Genomic DNA, 17,573 nt, shown 5'->3' with positions numbered 1-17,573 from the left:
AAATGCCTCACAGAGTTCAAGTAACAGACAAATCTCAACATCAACTGTTCCGAGGAGACTGCGACCATCGTCTATGCAATTATCTCATGGCTCCTAAATCACAGTCCTATCTTAACAAAACATACTTTCATCATTTGTCATATGCAATGTAGAGGATGGAGACTTTGTACATGTAGTGTATATACTTTCCAAGTTACAGTATTTATTTTATAACACTTTTAATGACATCACAAAATAAAAAACAATATGACATTAGTTTTCTATAGCTCACCACTGACCATTCCCCACGTTCTTATGTTAGCAATATTGTTCCAGTATTCGCTTTAGAACGTGTTAGAGTTTCGTCGGGAAACCTCTGTGTAGACAAAGTACATTTCTCTGTGAAATTTGTGGTGGGATGTACTCCCTCCTTGAATTTACAACAGGGTGTGAACTGTCAACCCCCCAGCAGCTCCCTCCTCCCCTCTGTGGGTGAGAGAGGGTCTGGTTACTGTCATCCATTGCCAAGCTGATCTGACCCATTCGGATCCTCACAGGACAGTCATGACACCATGCAATTAGAACAATGTGGACTGCAAACATGTTCAAAATATTGAAAAAATATGGGGCAGGCTAATTAACTAACTACAGTGTCTTCAGAAAGTATTCAAACCCCATGTCTTTTTCCGCATTTTTTTGTGTTACAGCCTGAATTTAAAGTGGATACAATTTCAATTTTTTTGTCACTACACACAATACCCCGTAATGTCAAAGTGAACATTTACTTAGCAAGTAACATAATAAGTTGCATGGGCTCACTTTGTGTGCAATACTTTTTTCATGACTGCCTCATTTCTGTACCCCACACATACTGTACAATAATCTGTAAACTCTCTCAGTTAAGGAGTGAATTTCAAACAGATTCAACCACAAAGACCAGGGAGGTTTTCCAATGCCTCACAAAGAAGGGCACTTATTGGTAGATGGGTAAATATACAAAAAGCAGACATTGAATATCCCTTTGAGCATGGTGAAGTTATTAATAACCCTTTTGATGGTGTATCAGTACATCCAGCCACTAGAAAGTTACAGGCGTCTTTCATAAATCAGTTGCCGGCGAGTGGAAACTGCTCAGGGATTTACCATGAGGCCAGTGGTGAGATAGGAGAAAACTGAGGATGGATCAACAATGTTGTAGTTACTCCACTATACTAACCTAATTGACAGAGTGAAAAGAAGGGAGCCTGTACAGAATACAAATATTCCAAAACATGCATCCTGTTTGCACCAAGGTGATAAAGTAATAGTGCAAAAAATTTGGCTAAGAAATTAACTTTTTGTCCCGAATACAAAGTGTTATGTTTGGGGCAAATCCAATACAACACATTACTGAGTACAACTCTCCTTATTTTCAAGCATAATGGTGGCTTCACCATGTTATGGGTATGCTTGCAATCGTTAAGGACTGGGGAGTTTTTCAGGATAAAAATAAATGATTTGGAGCTAAGCACAAGCAAAATCCTAGAGGAAAACCTGGTTCAGTGTGCTTTCCACCAGACACTGGAAGATGATTTCACCTTTCAGCAGGACAATAACCTAAAACACGAGGCCAAATCTACAATGAAGTTTCTTACCAAGAAGACAGTGAATGTTCCTGAGTGGCCGAGTTACAGTTTTGACTTAAATATACTTGAAAATCTATGTCAAGACCTGAAAATTGTTGTCTAGCAATGATAAACAACCAATTTGACAGAGCTTGAATAATTTTGAAAAGAATAATGGGCAAATGTTGAATAATCCAGGTGTGCAAAGCTCTTAGAAATGTACCCAGAAAGACTCACAGTTGTAGTTGCTGCCAAAGGTTCTTCTACAAAGTTTTGACTCTGGTGTGAATACCTGTGTCAATGAAACTTTTCTGTATTAAATTTTCTATAAATTTGCAAAAATGTCTAAACATGTTTTCACTTTGTCATTATGGGGTATTGTGTGTAGATGTGTGAGCAAAACATATATTTAATCCATTTGGAATTCAGGCTGTAACACAACAAAATGTGGAATAATCAAGGGGTATGAATACTTTCTGAAGGTACCGTGGGTTATGAACGGACTAACATTCAAATTGGAGTTGATGACAATGCAATACATAAAAGATCTTAAATACACAACTTGAAGCAACCACATATTTAGCCATGGAGCACGTTCTGATTGGTCAGTGAGGGGACAAGCCTCGACACTCCCACAACGTATTTATTCATCCAAATCCAGCCCTTTCACAAAACACCTCCAGCTACTGTGCCCATAATTCCGGTTGTGAAAATAGGAAAAATGTTTCTGACACAACCCCGAACCTATAACGCTACCGCCAGCGCTAAGATTTACCATTGCTTCAGGTTTGTCAAAATAGAGCCCCCTTTGTCTTTGTACAAAGTCTCACTTCAATGTTCCCTTGCAAAACACCTCCCTTCATCCACCTACAGTACCACTCCTCTTTCCATAACCTAAAAATGCACACTACACTAAACCAAAAAGAAGTCCCGCCACCCCTAGCCTCAACATCATTTGTGCTCACTCATTTTCTTGCCAACTTGTCTTTACTGGCTCACGGTAAGGTCTGGGAAACAATCGGTGCAATGTGCAGTGTTGTAAACTAACCACTGCTGGAGAAAGAGGAGCACCTGATAAGCAAGCTGTCATGGAAAAAAAAGAAAGCGAGCGAGCGGATCTAAATTAATTTCCTGCCCCTGTGAACTTGCCTCTGCACCGAATGAAAGTCAAATGCCTGAGAGGGAGATAAAGCCCAGAGACTTTGAAGGAAGCAAACAAACGCCACGTGATAACACATCTATTATGAAAACACTACGCAGCGGAATTATCTGAGGCGGTGGTTCCGAACGCATGCCTCAAAGCAAAAGTCAATATTTGTGGTGATGAGGCTTCAATAGAAACCTGATAACAGAGAGGGCTAGTGTTTGGACTTCTCAAATGCAGTTAGAAATGACTGTTTTAATGATGCATTACATTTTAGTTTCCCTCCTTTTAACATGGTGATGTGCAAGTCTAATTTTGTGAATCAGAGTTGAGTGGAATAACTTGTCACGTCAATCAACAAACAACTAAAGTCCTTCCAAAATAAGTTATTTACCCAACAAGGGGTGCGAGTGCCAATTACAAGGATACTCCTATGCACCTACAAGAACACACATTTCACTTTACATCCCCTCTCAGTGTTATCACCAGCAAGGCCAGCTGCAGTCGTTTTACTCAGGTACCTCGAACACTGTCTCTGTCTCACTCCACCACCCCCTAATGCCACATCACGGTCATTAACACAACATTGTGTCACCCTGGCTTGTTAAACAATCTCCTGGCCTCCTCCCTCCTCCTCTTCCTTCCTCCTCCTCCTTCATTCTCCTCTTCCTCCTCCGTGCCTTAACTATCCTCCTCCTCTCATGTGAGGTATCACAGTGGAAGTCAATGGATGAAGGACCTCCACTGGCCCCGTGTATACGGATCTCTCCTTGAGCCCCAGTGGTGTGTGAATGGGTTTGGGCCGGAGCCAGCTCAATCACACACAGGCACAGGCACCTGTACACACACGCAAAGGCATACGCGAACCCACCTACCCACCCACACAGTCAAACACACACACTCCCACCGGCTTATCAGCAAGACCACAACACCTCCTCTTCCAGCCATCGTCCATGTTAGCACATCTGAGCACGGGGAGGATACATGTGAAATAACACGATCACTCTCGCTCACGACTTCATATAAAGCCAAGCCCAACCTCCTTTCCGCCCTTTATTTTCTCCCCGCCAATAAAAAATACTCCCAGGTTCCTACCGCAACTAATAGGTGCTGAAATGTCCGGGTTGTTCTGGCTTTATCAGCCCTATTTATCCAACCCACCGCCCCACCTGCCCTTCCAGGACATGGTGTCGATGATGAATCTCCTCAAGGTCCCAAAACAGAATTGCTTCCCCCCTGGAATGGTGTAACAGTAGAAATATGCATCAGGACAACAATATCTCTTTCCCCTGCCCATGCTGTGAACCTTGAAATGTGAAAATTGCCCACATGGCCTGTGCAAGATAGGAATAGCATTCTAATGAAACGTGTCATTAATCACTTCAGGTCGGCTGCAGGGAAAGAGGAGGAGGGAGATGATTAGTTACTGGTTTCTAGTGAACGCTCCCGCTACTTTTTTTCTTCATTTTGGCTTTAATTTAGAAAACAAGAAAAGAGGAAACAAGAAATGTGCTGATGATGAGGGATTTTTGTTGCCAGTAGCATTTGTAAAATAGTTTGTTGTGAAGATTTTGTTTAGAGGTTTGGAGTGGGAGATGAAATGAGCGAGTGAGAAATGCTGGGCCAATTGTGTGTGCGTGTGTGCATGTGTGTGAGAAAAGAGAGTGAGAGATAGCAAGAGATCCAGTGAGAGAGAGATGCAGGAGCGAAGTATGTTTAACAGCAAGGGGTGGCTGAATTGGCGAGAAAGTGGAATGTGTGAAGATGAAGGCCTATTCTGGCTGAGAGGGCTGATTTGACTATCTGCTGTTTGGTTAACAGAAGCTGGGAGCTGTAAGTAGCAAGGCGTTTCTGAGCTGTTAGCTGTAGGAAGGATAGCATCATCTCTTTCCTCTCCATGGTGCACCATCTTACAATAAAACCACCTGGTATTGTTACTAAAAAAGCAGTGTTTCTATTAGTTTGACTTTTATGACTCGATGCCAACATCGTAAAAAAAGGCATTCATCATAAATACAAACTTTGAAGTGATATTTCATTTAGTTCTTAAAATAAATAATTGTGAAATGCTAGAGATAATTGCTTTCAATTTCCCTTTCATCAGGTAGCACATTCTCACATTATTAAGGCAGTAGCTGTTCCCTGCTAGCCGGTGTGCTATGTCCCCGGCTCATAAACTCACTTAATGAATTATTAAGGACTTGGTGATAAAATGTGAATGGCATTTCATGACTCCGGTTAATATGTTTCTTCCAATGTTATGCCCCTCCGAGGGACCATAGGGACCAGTCAACAGGAGGGTTACTCTGTGCAATGCTAATGTTATGGCCGACTCTAACCCACAATGACTATGCATTTTATAAGCTTTTCGCACCATGGGGCAATGCATTTGAACCCTGCACAAAGCTCCATAAATGCAGTTCGACCATGTAAAATCAATGGTGACCATGAATTCATTGATCTGTGAATTTAGTTGTGGAGGGAATAGGTAGTCTGTAAAGGGCTTTGAACAGCAGACGTGAATGCTCAGGTCAATATACTGTTTTATGCTGATAGGACTAATAGGATCAAAACTCTTTTGATTATGGAGAGAAAGTTTGAGGTCACATTCTTGTTATGCTTCTGTAGATACCAGGAGCGCCATAAATACATTTACAATACATAAATACATCATATTCCCAGTTGATGTGTGACTAATAATTTTTCATTTGTCTTGTTGCATACAGTTGACTAATGTGTGGGCAGTAATGATTAAAGACTCAATCTTCCATAGTTACGATTGTTTTAAACAACCAAGTTTAGTATTTTAGGCCTCCGTTGGCTCACTGGCCCTTATGAAGGTAATGTAAGAAATGCTTCATTTAGACAAACTAGCTGGAAATGAAACGTCAAGCTATATGACTTGTTGGCATGAATTCCAATGTTTGTCCCAAGTGTGAATGCAGACGGCTGAATAATTGGACAGGGCAATCCAAATTTAAATGAATGCACAATTTACATCCTGAATGAACCCATGCTGTTTACAATTTACTTCTGAAATGTTTTAGTTTCATAACCTGACATCACTTTTGTTTCAATTCCTTGCAGTTGTATTTCCAATGTGGTTGCACCAATGCAATATGGCACACACAAAGTCTCTGCATCATTGTTTCTATCCTGAAAAACAACCGTTAATAAGCTACTGAGTAAGAACTGTTGTTTTGTCTTCTGTTTACTCTGACTACCATTCAAACATTGCCATACAAATTAGATGAGGTTAATGAAGAAAATAGTATTGAATAAGGGAAATTGTAGTGAATATCCCATATTCATTTCAACAAGTAAGAGGTGAGGTTGAGAATATAAAAAGTAGTAAGGTATTCTCAATGAGAAAGAATTGAACCGCAGAAAGATGACAATGTGATCGTCATGTTCTTGTCAGCATTTTTGTAAGACTCAAGTGCACCTAGCGGGGGTCGTTTAACAACAGACACTTGTTACTCAATCCCTCGCTCAAAGTGTTACATAGGCCTACAGCAAAACACTGAGCATTGTTCTGTAGCAACCGAGCAACGTTCAGGAAGGAAACATTTAGGAGTGGACTCCGGCTGGGGTGGATGAGACAGTAGCTTAAATCACAAAGCAGCGATAATGCCTGCATTTGTTCCTCTCTCCGCTGGTCAAAATGTTCCATAGGCGCATAGAAAACAATTTATTTCTGTAAGGACGGAGGAGTGTTCACAAACACAATGTTATGCAGTAAACTCACGGCTGGGTCGGGGTGAGAGGTAAACCACAGAGCAGCGATAATGCCTTCATGGCAGGAGACACAGAGGGAGCTTTCCCCTCATTCAATGTTTGCTTTTTCTATTTGTTTTTGTGTTTTATGAATCTGCCGCCTCATATCTTCTGACAGATCATAAATCAGCACCCTGAGGCATGGGCAGAAAACCCCTGGCGCTTTAACACTACTTTGATTCTGTATGGATTAAAAACATGGAGGGTGGGAAATGAAAGGGGGGGAAGAGAATACAATGAATATAATTAGCCTCCTTTGACTCTTTTCCCATTTTTTTAAGACTGTGTTACTTCTTTGTTTTTTGTTGTTGAGTTTTGTAGATACAGTGTTTGCGGCTTTATACTTTATGCTTTACACCTTTGCTTTCTTTGTGTCATAACTTGTCATTCCACTGTTTATGCTATCTTATTTAAATATACCATTTCAAAGCACCACCCCCTTATCCTTGGCATATATGCTGAGTGTACAAAACATTAGGAACATCTTTCTAATATTGAGTTGCACCCCCTTTTGCCCTCAGAACAGCCTCAATTCGTCGGGCTTGGACTCTATAAGATGTCGAAAACGTTCCACAGGGCTGTTGGCCCATGTTGACTCCAATGCTCCCACAGTTGTGTCAAGTTGGCTGGATGTCCTTTGGGTTGTGGACAAATATTGATACACACAGGTGAACTGTTGAGTGTGAAAAACCCAGCAGTGTTGTAGTTCTTGATACACTCAAACCGGTGCGTCTGGCACCTACTACCATACCTCGTTCAAAGGCATTTAAATATTTTGTCTTGCCCATTCACCCTCTGAAGGACACATACACAATCCATGTCTCAAGCCTTTAACATCCTTCTTTAACCTGACTCCTCCCCTTCATCTACACTGATTGAAGTGGATTTAACAAGTGACATCAATAAGGGATCATAGTTTTCACCTGGATTCACCTGGTCAGTCTATGTCATTGAAAGAGCAGGTGTTCCTAATGTTTTGTACACTCAGTGTATCTATGTTGACAAAGGCTCTATTGTCATCATATCAATGCTTTTGTCATACCATCCAAGCTATACATTGAATGGTTTCTTTCTGCCTTTGAAAATGTCGGGTCCAAAGTGAAATCGTAATGGGTGTTTATAGTAGAGGGATGCATCAGGAAATGGTAGTCCGGCCATTTCAAGTGTACATCAAATCAATAAATCCCAGATGTACCACAATAAAAGGTTACATAGTTCTTTATAATGGTACCACAATCCTTAAGTTCCTACAGATCAGTGGCGGTCGGTGCCATTTAAGATGAAGGAGGACGACTATTATTTTTAGAAGAATGGCCTTATTTCTATTACAGCAGATTAGGTGACTGTCATTCATATTCCATTCACCCAACTCAACTTAACATCAAGAGGTTTAGGCTACTACATACTCACATTTTCCCTATTCCCATCATGAAGTTGCTACAACCTAGCCTATGAATTAAAGTTTACAACGTAGGTGCATAGGTCGAGAGAAATTTGAGTAATCAAGGTGACAGACATTGACACATTCAATAACACTCTGCACAATCTTGCCTGCATCTAGCTGATCTAGGGTGTAATCATTAGTCCAACTGTTATAAACAAGGCGTAAACGGGGAAGGGCACAGCCACAATGGAGATACCTAAACTATTGGCGAACGATTTGTCTATAAAATTCCCAGCCGCGCCTGAATCGATGAGCGTCTTATGCTGGGAACGCGGGGAAAATTCCGGAAAAGTGACATACAAAAACATGTGTGCAACAGAGGGCTCTGGGTGAGAATGGTGCCGGCTCACCTGGGATGACACCAGAGTGCCCTGCCTACTGCCTCAATCCCCAGAGGAACCAACCCAGGACCGACCAGCAGTGTGACCTCTGCGGCTACAGATGGTGCACGAGACGGAACCTCCTCCGGTCTCCCTGCGCACAGCACTTCCCAGCTCCATGGGCATCGGAGCGGTGGTGCTGGGGGATGGAACCGACAGACCCCGATCTGGACGTCCGCGGGTAGCCAGCAGGTTATCCAACCGAATAGACAGGTCCACCAGCTAGTCGAAGGTGAGGGTGGTGTCCCTGCAGGCCAACTCCCGACTGACGTCCTTGCGCAAACTGCAGTGCGCAAACTGATTGCTCCTGGATGTGCTTCTCGACCCCTATACCAGGGGCACCTGCTCCTGATGACTCCATATGGTGGTGTGGGATTCTGTAATGGGGTGCATAACTGGTGGCAGGGAAGTCAGACGCAGGAGAGCAGAACTATGTAGTAGCCGGAGCAGTTTAATCCAAAAACCAATGGCATAAAAATATAACACAATATGGGAACAAAAAACCCGACGCGCACCAGTAAACAAGTGCACAAGCACTTACAATAAACAATCCCACTCAAAGTCATGGGGGGGAACAGAGGGTTAAATACACAACAAATAATGAGGGAAATGGAAACTAGGTGTGAAGGAAAACAAGACAAAACAAATGGAACATGAAAAGTGGATTGACGATGGCTAGAAGACCGGTGACGCCGACCGCCGAACGCCGCCCGAACAAGGAGAGGAAACAACTTCGGTGGAAGTCGTGACACATAGTTTAATTCAATCACGTTAATCAATTAAACACTAGGTAATCGATTTGATAAAATAGCCTGTCATCTCATCATATGTTTACAAATAGCGTGATCCCTTTGATCGTTGGATAATTCCTTTTCGCATTTACGTGCTCTCTCCTCCTCTCACTTTTTCCCTTTGCTTGTGCACAAAACATCCGCTGTCTGTGACCAGGCAAAATAACTTTCCAGGCTAAACCATCACATCGTAACCGCTACACATAGCCTACATCATTGTCACCATATTAGCTAACGTCAAGTCAACATAGCTACTAGAACTAACGCGTTAGTAAACCCGCTAAAATCATGCAGTGCAGTGTACAGTTAGCAAGCAGTTTAGGCCCGTGGCAATGAATTAATAAAACCCAAAACTTACCTTGACTTGGAAGAGTGCCAATGTTGGATAGCTATAGCAAGCTGGGTAACAGCCTCTCTGTTTGTGCCAGGTGTTTGAGTAGGCTAAACTAGCTAGCCTCATGGAAAAAAAATATATAGCTATCTCTCTCTCTCTTAATTCAATTCAAGGGCTTTATTGGCATGGGAAACATATGTTTACATTGCCAAAGCAAGTGAAATAGATAATTAGAAGTGAAATAAACTATAAAAAATAAACATTACACTCACAAAAGCTCCAAAAGAATAAAGACATTACAAATGTCTCTCTCTCTCTCACTCTCTGTCTCTTGCTTCTCCTTAATTTTGTCAGAAATTAATTTGTTCAAAATTATTCAACTATTGTCCTCTGGAAGTTATAATTACTGTGTAAGTCTATGGAAGGGAATGAGAACCACAAGCCTCCTAGGTTTTGTATTGAAGTTAATGTACCCAGAGGAGGACGGAAACTAGCTGTCCTACTGCTACACCAGCCTACAGAGTGCTGTTGAGGCTACTGTAGACTTTCAATGCAAAACCTTGCATTTTAATAAATTATTTTGTGATGTGAATATATTTAGTATAATTTTATCTAAAAAAAATCAATTGATGGTTTCATTTTAGAGGGACAAATAATAATGTTTTTTTTGCAAAATGCTATATATATTTCCACCTCACTCAGAGAAATACAGTTAGTTACTGCTAGGTTTTACACAGTCCAATGTAACAAATCACTACATTTTTAATAAAGAATTTAGAAATGAATTATACAGGATAACAAACATTCCATTCCAGCTAAACACGTTTTCATCTCAAATCTATGAATTAAAAATCTGAGAACAGTAATGTTTTACACACACATGAAGGTAATAATTTATGATGAAAAAACACAAATGTGAAAAATTGTTATCATTTTGGAAATAAGCATTTCATATCTACACTATAAGGCCTCTGCAGATGTGTGATGCGTTGTAGAGGTAAATACATGCTTTTTTCTTAGACTGTCTTTGATGGGTGTCATTAAGAGGGTACAGGGGTTGAAGTACATATGATGCCAGGTGAGAGAGGGTTGGGGAATGGGTGGTGGTAGAGCAGGGTGGTTTGTTTTAGAGGAGCATTGTTAAAGATGGAGAGAGTGGGAATTAGAGGATTTGAGATGGAGTGGGTGGAACTAGATGAGTACTATTTCAGGTACAGTTGAAGTCTGAAGTTTACATACACTTAGATTGGAGTCATTAAAACTTGTTTTTCAACCACTCCACAAATTTCTTGTTAACAAACTATAGTTTTGGCAAGTCGGTTAGGACATCTACTTTGTGCATGACACAAGTAATTTTTCCAACAATTGTTTACAGGCAGATTATTTCACTTATGACTCACTGTATCACAATTCCAGTGGGTCAGAAGTTTACATACTAAGTTGACTGTGCCTTTAAACAGCTCGGAAAATTCCAGAAAATTATGTCATGGCTTTAGAAGCTTCTGTTAGGCTAATTGACATAATTTGAGTCAATTGGAGGTGTACCTGTGTATGTATTTCAAGGCCTACCTTCAAACTCAGTGCCTCTTTGCTTGACCTCATGGGAAAATCAAAAGAAATCATCCAAGATCGTAGATCTCCACAGGTCTGGTTCATCCTTGGGAGCAATTTACAAATGCCTGAAGGTACCACGTTCATCTGTACAAACAATAGTACGCAAGTATAAACACCATGGGACCACACAGCCATCATTCCGCTCCGGAAGGAGACGCGTTCTGTCTCCTAGAGATGAATGTACTTTGGTGCGAAAAGTGCAAATTAATCCCAGAACAACAGCAAAGGATCTCGACCTTCGCCTCTCTGTACAGGTGTTTTAGAAATGGGACAAGACTGTAACTACCAATTGGATAACACGAAATTGGGGAGAAAAAAAATCTCTCGGGCTGGATTGAAGTGCCCGGCGGGCCGGATATGGGCCTTACTTTTCCCCCCCTTGGTCTAGACCTTGGTCTAGACCGTTTCAATTCAATATACATATTCTGATAGCAGGAGTCACATGTAAGTGTCAAGTGTAGACACGGCCTGAGTGGATTGTTTTTGTTTTAAAACTGTTTTATAATTTAAAAAAATATTCGAACAAAGAAAGTCAAACTGTCTCTAGAATGGTAAGACTGTGACTTTTTTTTTGTTAATCAGAGCATGGCAGGGGTGGAGAAGGGAGTCTTAAGGTTTTAGGTGGGCGTATTGACTTCAGTTTAGAGTTTCAGCATGTCTGAGGTGGAGATTGAGGTGAGGCTAGCTATAATTAGAGACGGGGCGGGAGGTTGAGCAGTAACTGCCAAATTATGTCCGGTGCCAACTGATTATTGGACAGGGCCTGCCTGCTGATGGATGACACGTGGATACATGTATTTGTCACTTTGTTCCCTCCCTTCCCGCAGGAGAATGCAGCTGTCACGAGGGCTATTCTCCCGACCCGGTGCATAAACACCTCTGTGTTCGCAGCAACTGGGGCCGCAACGAAGGGTAAGTCCAGCCGGCTCTGCCCTACACACGGACTGTCACCTCACTGATGAGACAAAAGGAGAAGAGGACAGGAGAGGAAGAGTGAGAGGGCGAGGGAGGGAAACAAAGGGTGAGCGGGGAAGGAGATGGAGCGAGGGAATGATAGTAAGTATAAGGAGAGAAAGAGAGCGGGAGAGAGAGATGAGGCCTCCATCACCTCGCCATGTGCCCAGTCAAGTGCAAGCCCTCTTCCTGACTTGGACTGCATGCTAATTAACTCAACTAGCTCAACAGCTGGGCAAATAAAATACCAGCCCCCATTAGCTATGTAAATCCCCCATCATCAGTTGGACTCAGTCCCTACCTGCCAATCACAGATCCAATCCCTCTTCACCAATTCAGGAGCAATGGAGGATAATCTTTGGTATTTAAAGCCAGACAATATTGTATAGCATGACCTTGCAACTGTTTTGTACTGTGCAGGTATTTTTGCATGGTGTATTAACATTTCCCCGCCTCTGACTTTTAGAAATGTAGAGAATTGCATTAACTTAACTTTTTGCATGTTTTGTTCTTGCATGAATGTATAAGGAGTGTGTTAATAAATGTGCATTGTTCAGTGTATTGTGTATAAATGTGCTTCCCTGCTCTCTCCCCAGTCCCTGGCCCTACACCAACCTGGAGAAGGGTTATGACCTCGTCACAGGGGAGCAAGCTCCAGAAAAGATCTTCAGGTGAGGAGACATGTGAATCCAAGCACCCTCGCCTGCGTGCTGGTGGTCTGCCAAAATAATGTATTTCCAGTCAACTACACTGAAGTCAGGGAACCAGGGATGTATACACTACCAGCCATCAACACACACTATGGGAACTGGGACCGTGCGATTGTCTTCTCCATACACCTGCCTCTGTGCCTGTTCTGAGCACAATAGTTCACACACACATACACAGATGCACGTGTACAAATGCACACAAACACACACACACACACACACGCATGCACGCACATACACGCACGCACACACACCCCCAGAGGCAGCTGTATGTACAGTGTGAAGCCCTGTTAAGAAATAGCCAGAGGGGATGTTATGGACAGGGCTTTCAAGTGCTTTTAGTGCCTGTCTTTGTGCCAGGGCTTCTCCTGACAAGGACATTCTCTCTGACATTTTCCCGAGTAGTGTTAACACAAAGGCACCATACAGGTAGATGCAGCTGTGCCAGTCACTAGAGCCTTCCAAGGGCTACAGAACCCTGCTTTCTACTTCTTCTTTGTCCCTTCTGGGTGTGTTCTAATTGGGAAGGTCATGATCACTCCAGAAAGAGGTGCCAGAGTAGGTATTTTACAACAACAACAAGGGTGAAAGAGTAAATACTATGAAATGAGACTGTGAGTTATTATGGCACCGCATAATAATTGTAAATCCTATGATGAATTTGTAGCTCGGAGCCACTGCCTTGCAGATGAGATACATCATTATATTTCACATCTCGCCTTTCAGTCACACTGTTGTAAGAATCCCTACAGATCTATATGCAACTTTTCATGTATAAGCTGTTTTCCCTGATATCATCAAATGCCTGGTGTGGACGTTTAGGGGGGAAAAAATCCTGAGAATAATTCATATTCATTTTACTTACCTGAGATGTTATCATTTTCTGCTTCTCTCCTGCATGCACACACTAGCACCACCAACAGACACACACACTCAGCACACACACAAACATACACACATCTTTGGTAAAGCCTACCGATGTGTGTGTGATGAATGTGGAGAGGAGCAGGGACCGATCAATGGGCTCCAGAGTGAGAGGTCGGAGGGAGCGGGGGACTGGCCGTCAGTGTCTTATTTATGAGTGGATATGGCTATTGATCAGGCCTGAATCATTGTGTTCCTGTCTATATCCCAGGTCAAGGCCGGTGGCACGCTGCCCACTCCTCCGAGAACCTCTCTAAAGGACTACTGACAAAGAGCTTATAAAATTAGATATTGGCTGAAGTCCCCATATCATAATTCTGGGATGGCAAGGGTTTAATGTCAGTCATAAGGCCCATGACAGCCACCCTAAGCCACACTGAGTAAACCATTAGCAGATGTTATGATTCATAGTAGATATATTTCAGTCTTTGATAATGATACACAATATACATTAGATTTTAAAACAATTCTCTGAAATGTAATTATTATCTTTGTATTCAAGACTTCCGTTTTAACCTTATTTATGGTTGTTGTTCTTATTCACCGATAATGAATGGAAAGGCAGTTTTGATTGAGCCCACAATTTTAGCACATTTTCACTTCATATTCCCAGGTCCATTAGCAGAAAGAAACATTTGCAGCTCTAGCTAATGACCCACGTTTTTCAGAGAACATTTGGTGCTTGATCAGCAATCAAACTGCACACTTAGAGTTTACACACAGACATTAACAGTCATAAACTGGATGTAAAATGTTTAATGATAATTGTGTAATATGGTATAGTGTTACTGCTGTAGCACTGTTGAATGACGGATGATACTGATGGAACATAGCATTGGTCAGGTGGTCAGAATTTATTTTTAACATTGTGCATAGTAGCATGGCTCAATATCCTCTTATTTCAACTTTCCTCATGTAAGCACTAGCTTTTTAGTTTAATGCTAAACATTATTTAATTATATGCATTTTGATGCCACCTTCACATTGCTATCGATCCAGATGGCACTGACAACAAAGAAAAACTGTAAATTATGACACTGGCTCAACGTCAAAAGGACAAGCCCTTACCAGCTGTTATAATGCTGACTGATTTACATTTAGCTGACTGTTCAATATGGAGGCTGAGGACGTTGTCGTCTTTTTTGACACTTTAACATCTCGTTGTCTCTGTGTCAACGCAGGTCGTCCTACAGCCTGGGCCAGGGTCTGTGGCTGCCAGTGAGTAAGAGCTTTGTGGTGCCACCGGTGGAGCTGTCAATCAACCCCATCGCCAGCTGCAAGACTGACGTGCTGGTGACAGAGGACCCTGGGGACGTCAGGTCAGTTTACCTCTAAAGATACCTATGTGTGGGAGGATATTTCTTTCCTGAGACCAGATCTAAGGTCAGTTTACTTCTAAAAGAACCTCTGTATTTGTTTGTTGAAATGTCAGATCTCTGGTTTCCGACAAGTTCTTCCGTTAGCAAACACCTCAAACGCAATTTGTCTATCATTCTTTCCCAATTTCCATAAGGAGTCTTACCATTTACTTTTCATTCTGTAATTACAACATGATTGATAGACACACACGTTATTTCATATTCAAAACGTTCATGTCCAGGTGTCACTTGGGTCATGTTAGTGTGCATAGCATTGTAGATGTAACCTGTCATCTCACAACAGAGAACAGCTAGCCACAGCACAAATGCCGTCACTGACATCAGCAAATGATGTCAATAACTAAGTGGTTGTTGATGGATAGATATAGTTATGCATTCAATCTAACACGGTCTGACACACTGTATATTTAAGTGATAATGCTCGAGAAGCCGGAGGATATATTGGCACGGGTGTTGTAAGGCCTGAGACGAAGTCAAGGGCCGGTATACCGTGCCAATATATCCTCCAATCACCGACTTCGAGGGCATTATCACTTTTATACAACGGGTTACCAACACATTCAAATAATGATTGAAATATTTTCATTAATAGTTATTTTACTGAATTTATTCATACTATTTCATCCTTCCACAAGATATAGTCCCCATACAAATCTAGGGTAGCTACCCAAGTCGGCTGGTCATTTGTTCTATTGGTTCGGTTGCCAGAGACGTGACCCAGTCGTTCAGTCTATGGACTCGACCTGGTCGTTCATTCTAAATGTTCCATTGCCATACTGGTTGGCAACGTTCTTATCCCAACTACGGCTAACTTACAGTCACGTCAAAAAGTGCAGCCAGAATAACAGCAATGTAGCTGCATTTGCATAAGCTGTTTTCTAGATATATTTATTTGGATATATCCATAACAATGAGCTAATGAGTCGTGATTTAGCCTGGCATTGAAAATGTGCTCTCTCGTCAGAATTGTTATTCCGAGGAGTTAACCAACAACACAGCTAACACAATCACTTCAAACTGAAGCTGGAAAGATGGCTGTACCTTTTTTCAATTGACATTTCTTTGTATATATATCCATAAAAATGATGCCAGTCTGGCTGAGAAACGCTGCAAGTCAGTCTCGTCCCGACACGTTCATTATGTAATGAAACAGGCAGGGAGCAGGCCTCGAAACCTCGGCCTTCTAGCCTGATGTCCAGCGCGCTATCGACTGTGCCCCATAAGCCTGCTCGAGCGGCAGAGTCGATATCCGCACTTATAAACCCAGGGTCATTACACTACTCTCTCCTTTCAAAGAGCGCATCCTCGCGCTAGCTTGCGTCTCCCCGTCTTATAGAAATGCGCTCACTGGCCAAGCACACGCACTGTCGTGGATGCAAGGTCCGATCACTTCTGACACCAATGTAATGAAAAAGGCAAGGAGCAGGCCTCGAACCCTCAACCTTCTAGCACGAAGTCCAGCGCACTATCGACTGTGCCCCAAAAGCCTGCTCGAGCGGCAAAGTCGATATCCGCACTTATAAACCCAGGGTCATTACAATTACTATGGGACAGCTAGAGATTGAATTTGAATATTGAAAAAATTTTGCAAATGTGGGAGAGATAGACAGCAAGGATTAGACCCACCCGTTGAATAATCCATAATAGTGCATAGGCAGGCAACATTGATAAAACCACTTTCCAACAATTTGTTGTTTTATAATTGTTTGAAAACTATTTTAGTGTGTGGTCCATAGGTGATACAGTACATGTACTAATTGTCACAACATAAACATATGGAAGTAACATGGCGACAGGCAGAAATTAATTTGTTATTCTGGCGGAGATGCCTAATTGAGAGTCGATCACTCCCTTGGCAATAGTGTACATCTGTGCTTACTACTGCAAAGTTCCTATCCCAGAAATAAGATTACTATAACAATGCCAATTATTTAGGACATGCGTTTGAATCAGCTTGAATTGAGGAGAATGTGGAGAATAATGTTGAGTTCTATAGCAGTGTCACTTACCGTGCCTTACATTTAATATTGAATAATGTTCTTTCAGAACCTTTCTCAGGAAGCTACATTCACCAAACACTTGATCATACCTTATATAACCGGGCAAGTCCATTAAGAACATATTCTATTTACAAAGACGGCCTAGCAAGAGGCCTTAAGAGGCATTATTGAACCTATGAACAAACAGGTAGAGGGATGATTTGTATTGGTCGTTTTAGAAAGCTGGTGCTGCTTGGTGATAGTTTTCTCTATTTTTAACCGGGGGGAAAAAAAGGTAATTACTCCATAGTGCGGTTTCTATATCTTGACGGCCTATCACTCAGTAGTAGTCCGGTGATGAATAGATTTAATTACAAGTTCAATTCTGGTTCCGAAGTAGAACACCAAATTCACCAGATAAAATGGAGTGGGTATCAAGGCACAAGGCGAGACCCAAATACAGACACAGGAGGCAGATGGTTGGAGTCTTACAATGTTTATTAATCCAAAGGGGTAGGCAAGAGAATGGTCGTGGACAGGCAAAAATGTAAAAACCAGAT

General features: G+C 41.9%; 1 protein-coding gene across 1 annotated transcript in view; it reads left to right on the top strand.

Moving 5' to 3' along the window:
* LOC106563268 (astrotactin-2) overlaps positions 1 to 17,573 on the top strand; it is a 537,304-nt gene that overhangs the window by 204,262 nt on the left and 315,469 nt on the right. Inside the window, exons 8-10 of the mRNA XM_014128700.3 lie at positions 11,895 to 11,979; positions 12,618 to 12,692; positions 14,837 to 14,974. Coding sequence (XP_013984175.2) covers positions 11,895 to 11,979; positions 12,618 to 12,692; positions 14,837 to 14,974 — 298 coding nt within the window. The remainder of the gene's footprint in view (positions 1 to 11,894; positions 11,980 to 12,617; positions 12,693 to 14,836; positions 14,975 to 17,573) is intronic.

The sequence above is a fragment of the Salmo salar genome, chromosome 11 (genome assembly GCF_965601325.2).
Source record: "Salmo salar chromosome 11, fSalSal1, whole genome shotgun sequence".
NCBI classification, from domain to species: Eukaryota; Metazoa; Chordata; class Actinopteri; order Salmoniformes; family Salmonidae; genus Salmo; species Salmo salar.
Note: the sequence above shows the minus strand (reverse complement) of the source record. Positions and strands in the feature narration are given on the sequence as shown.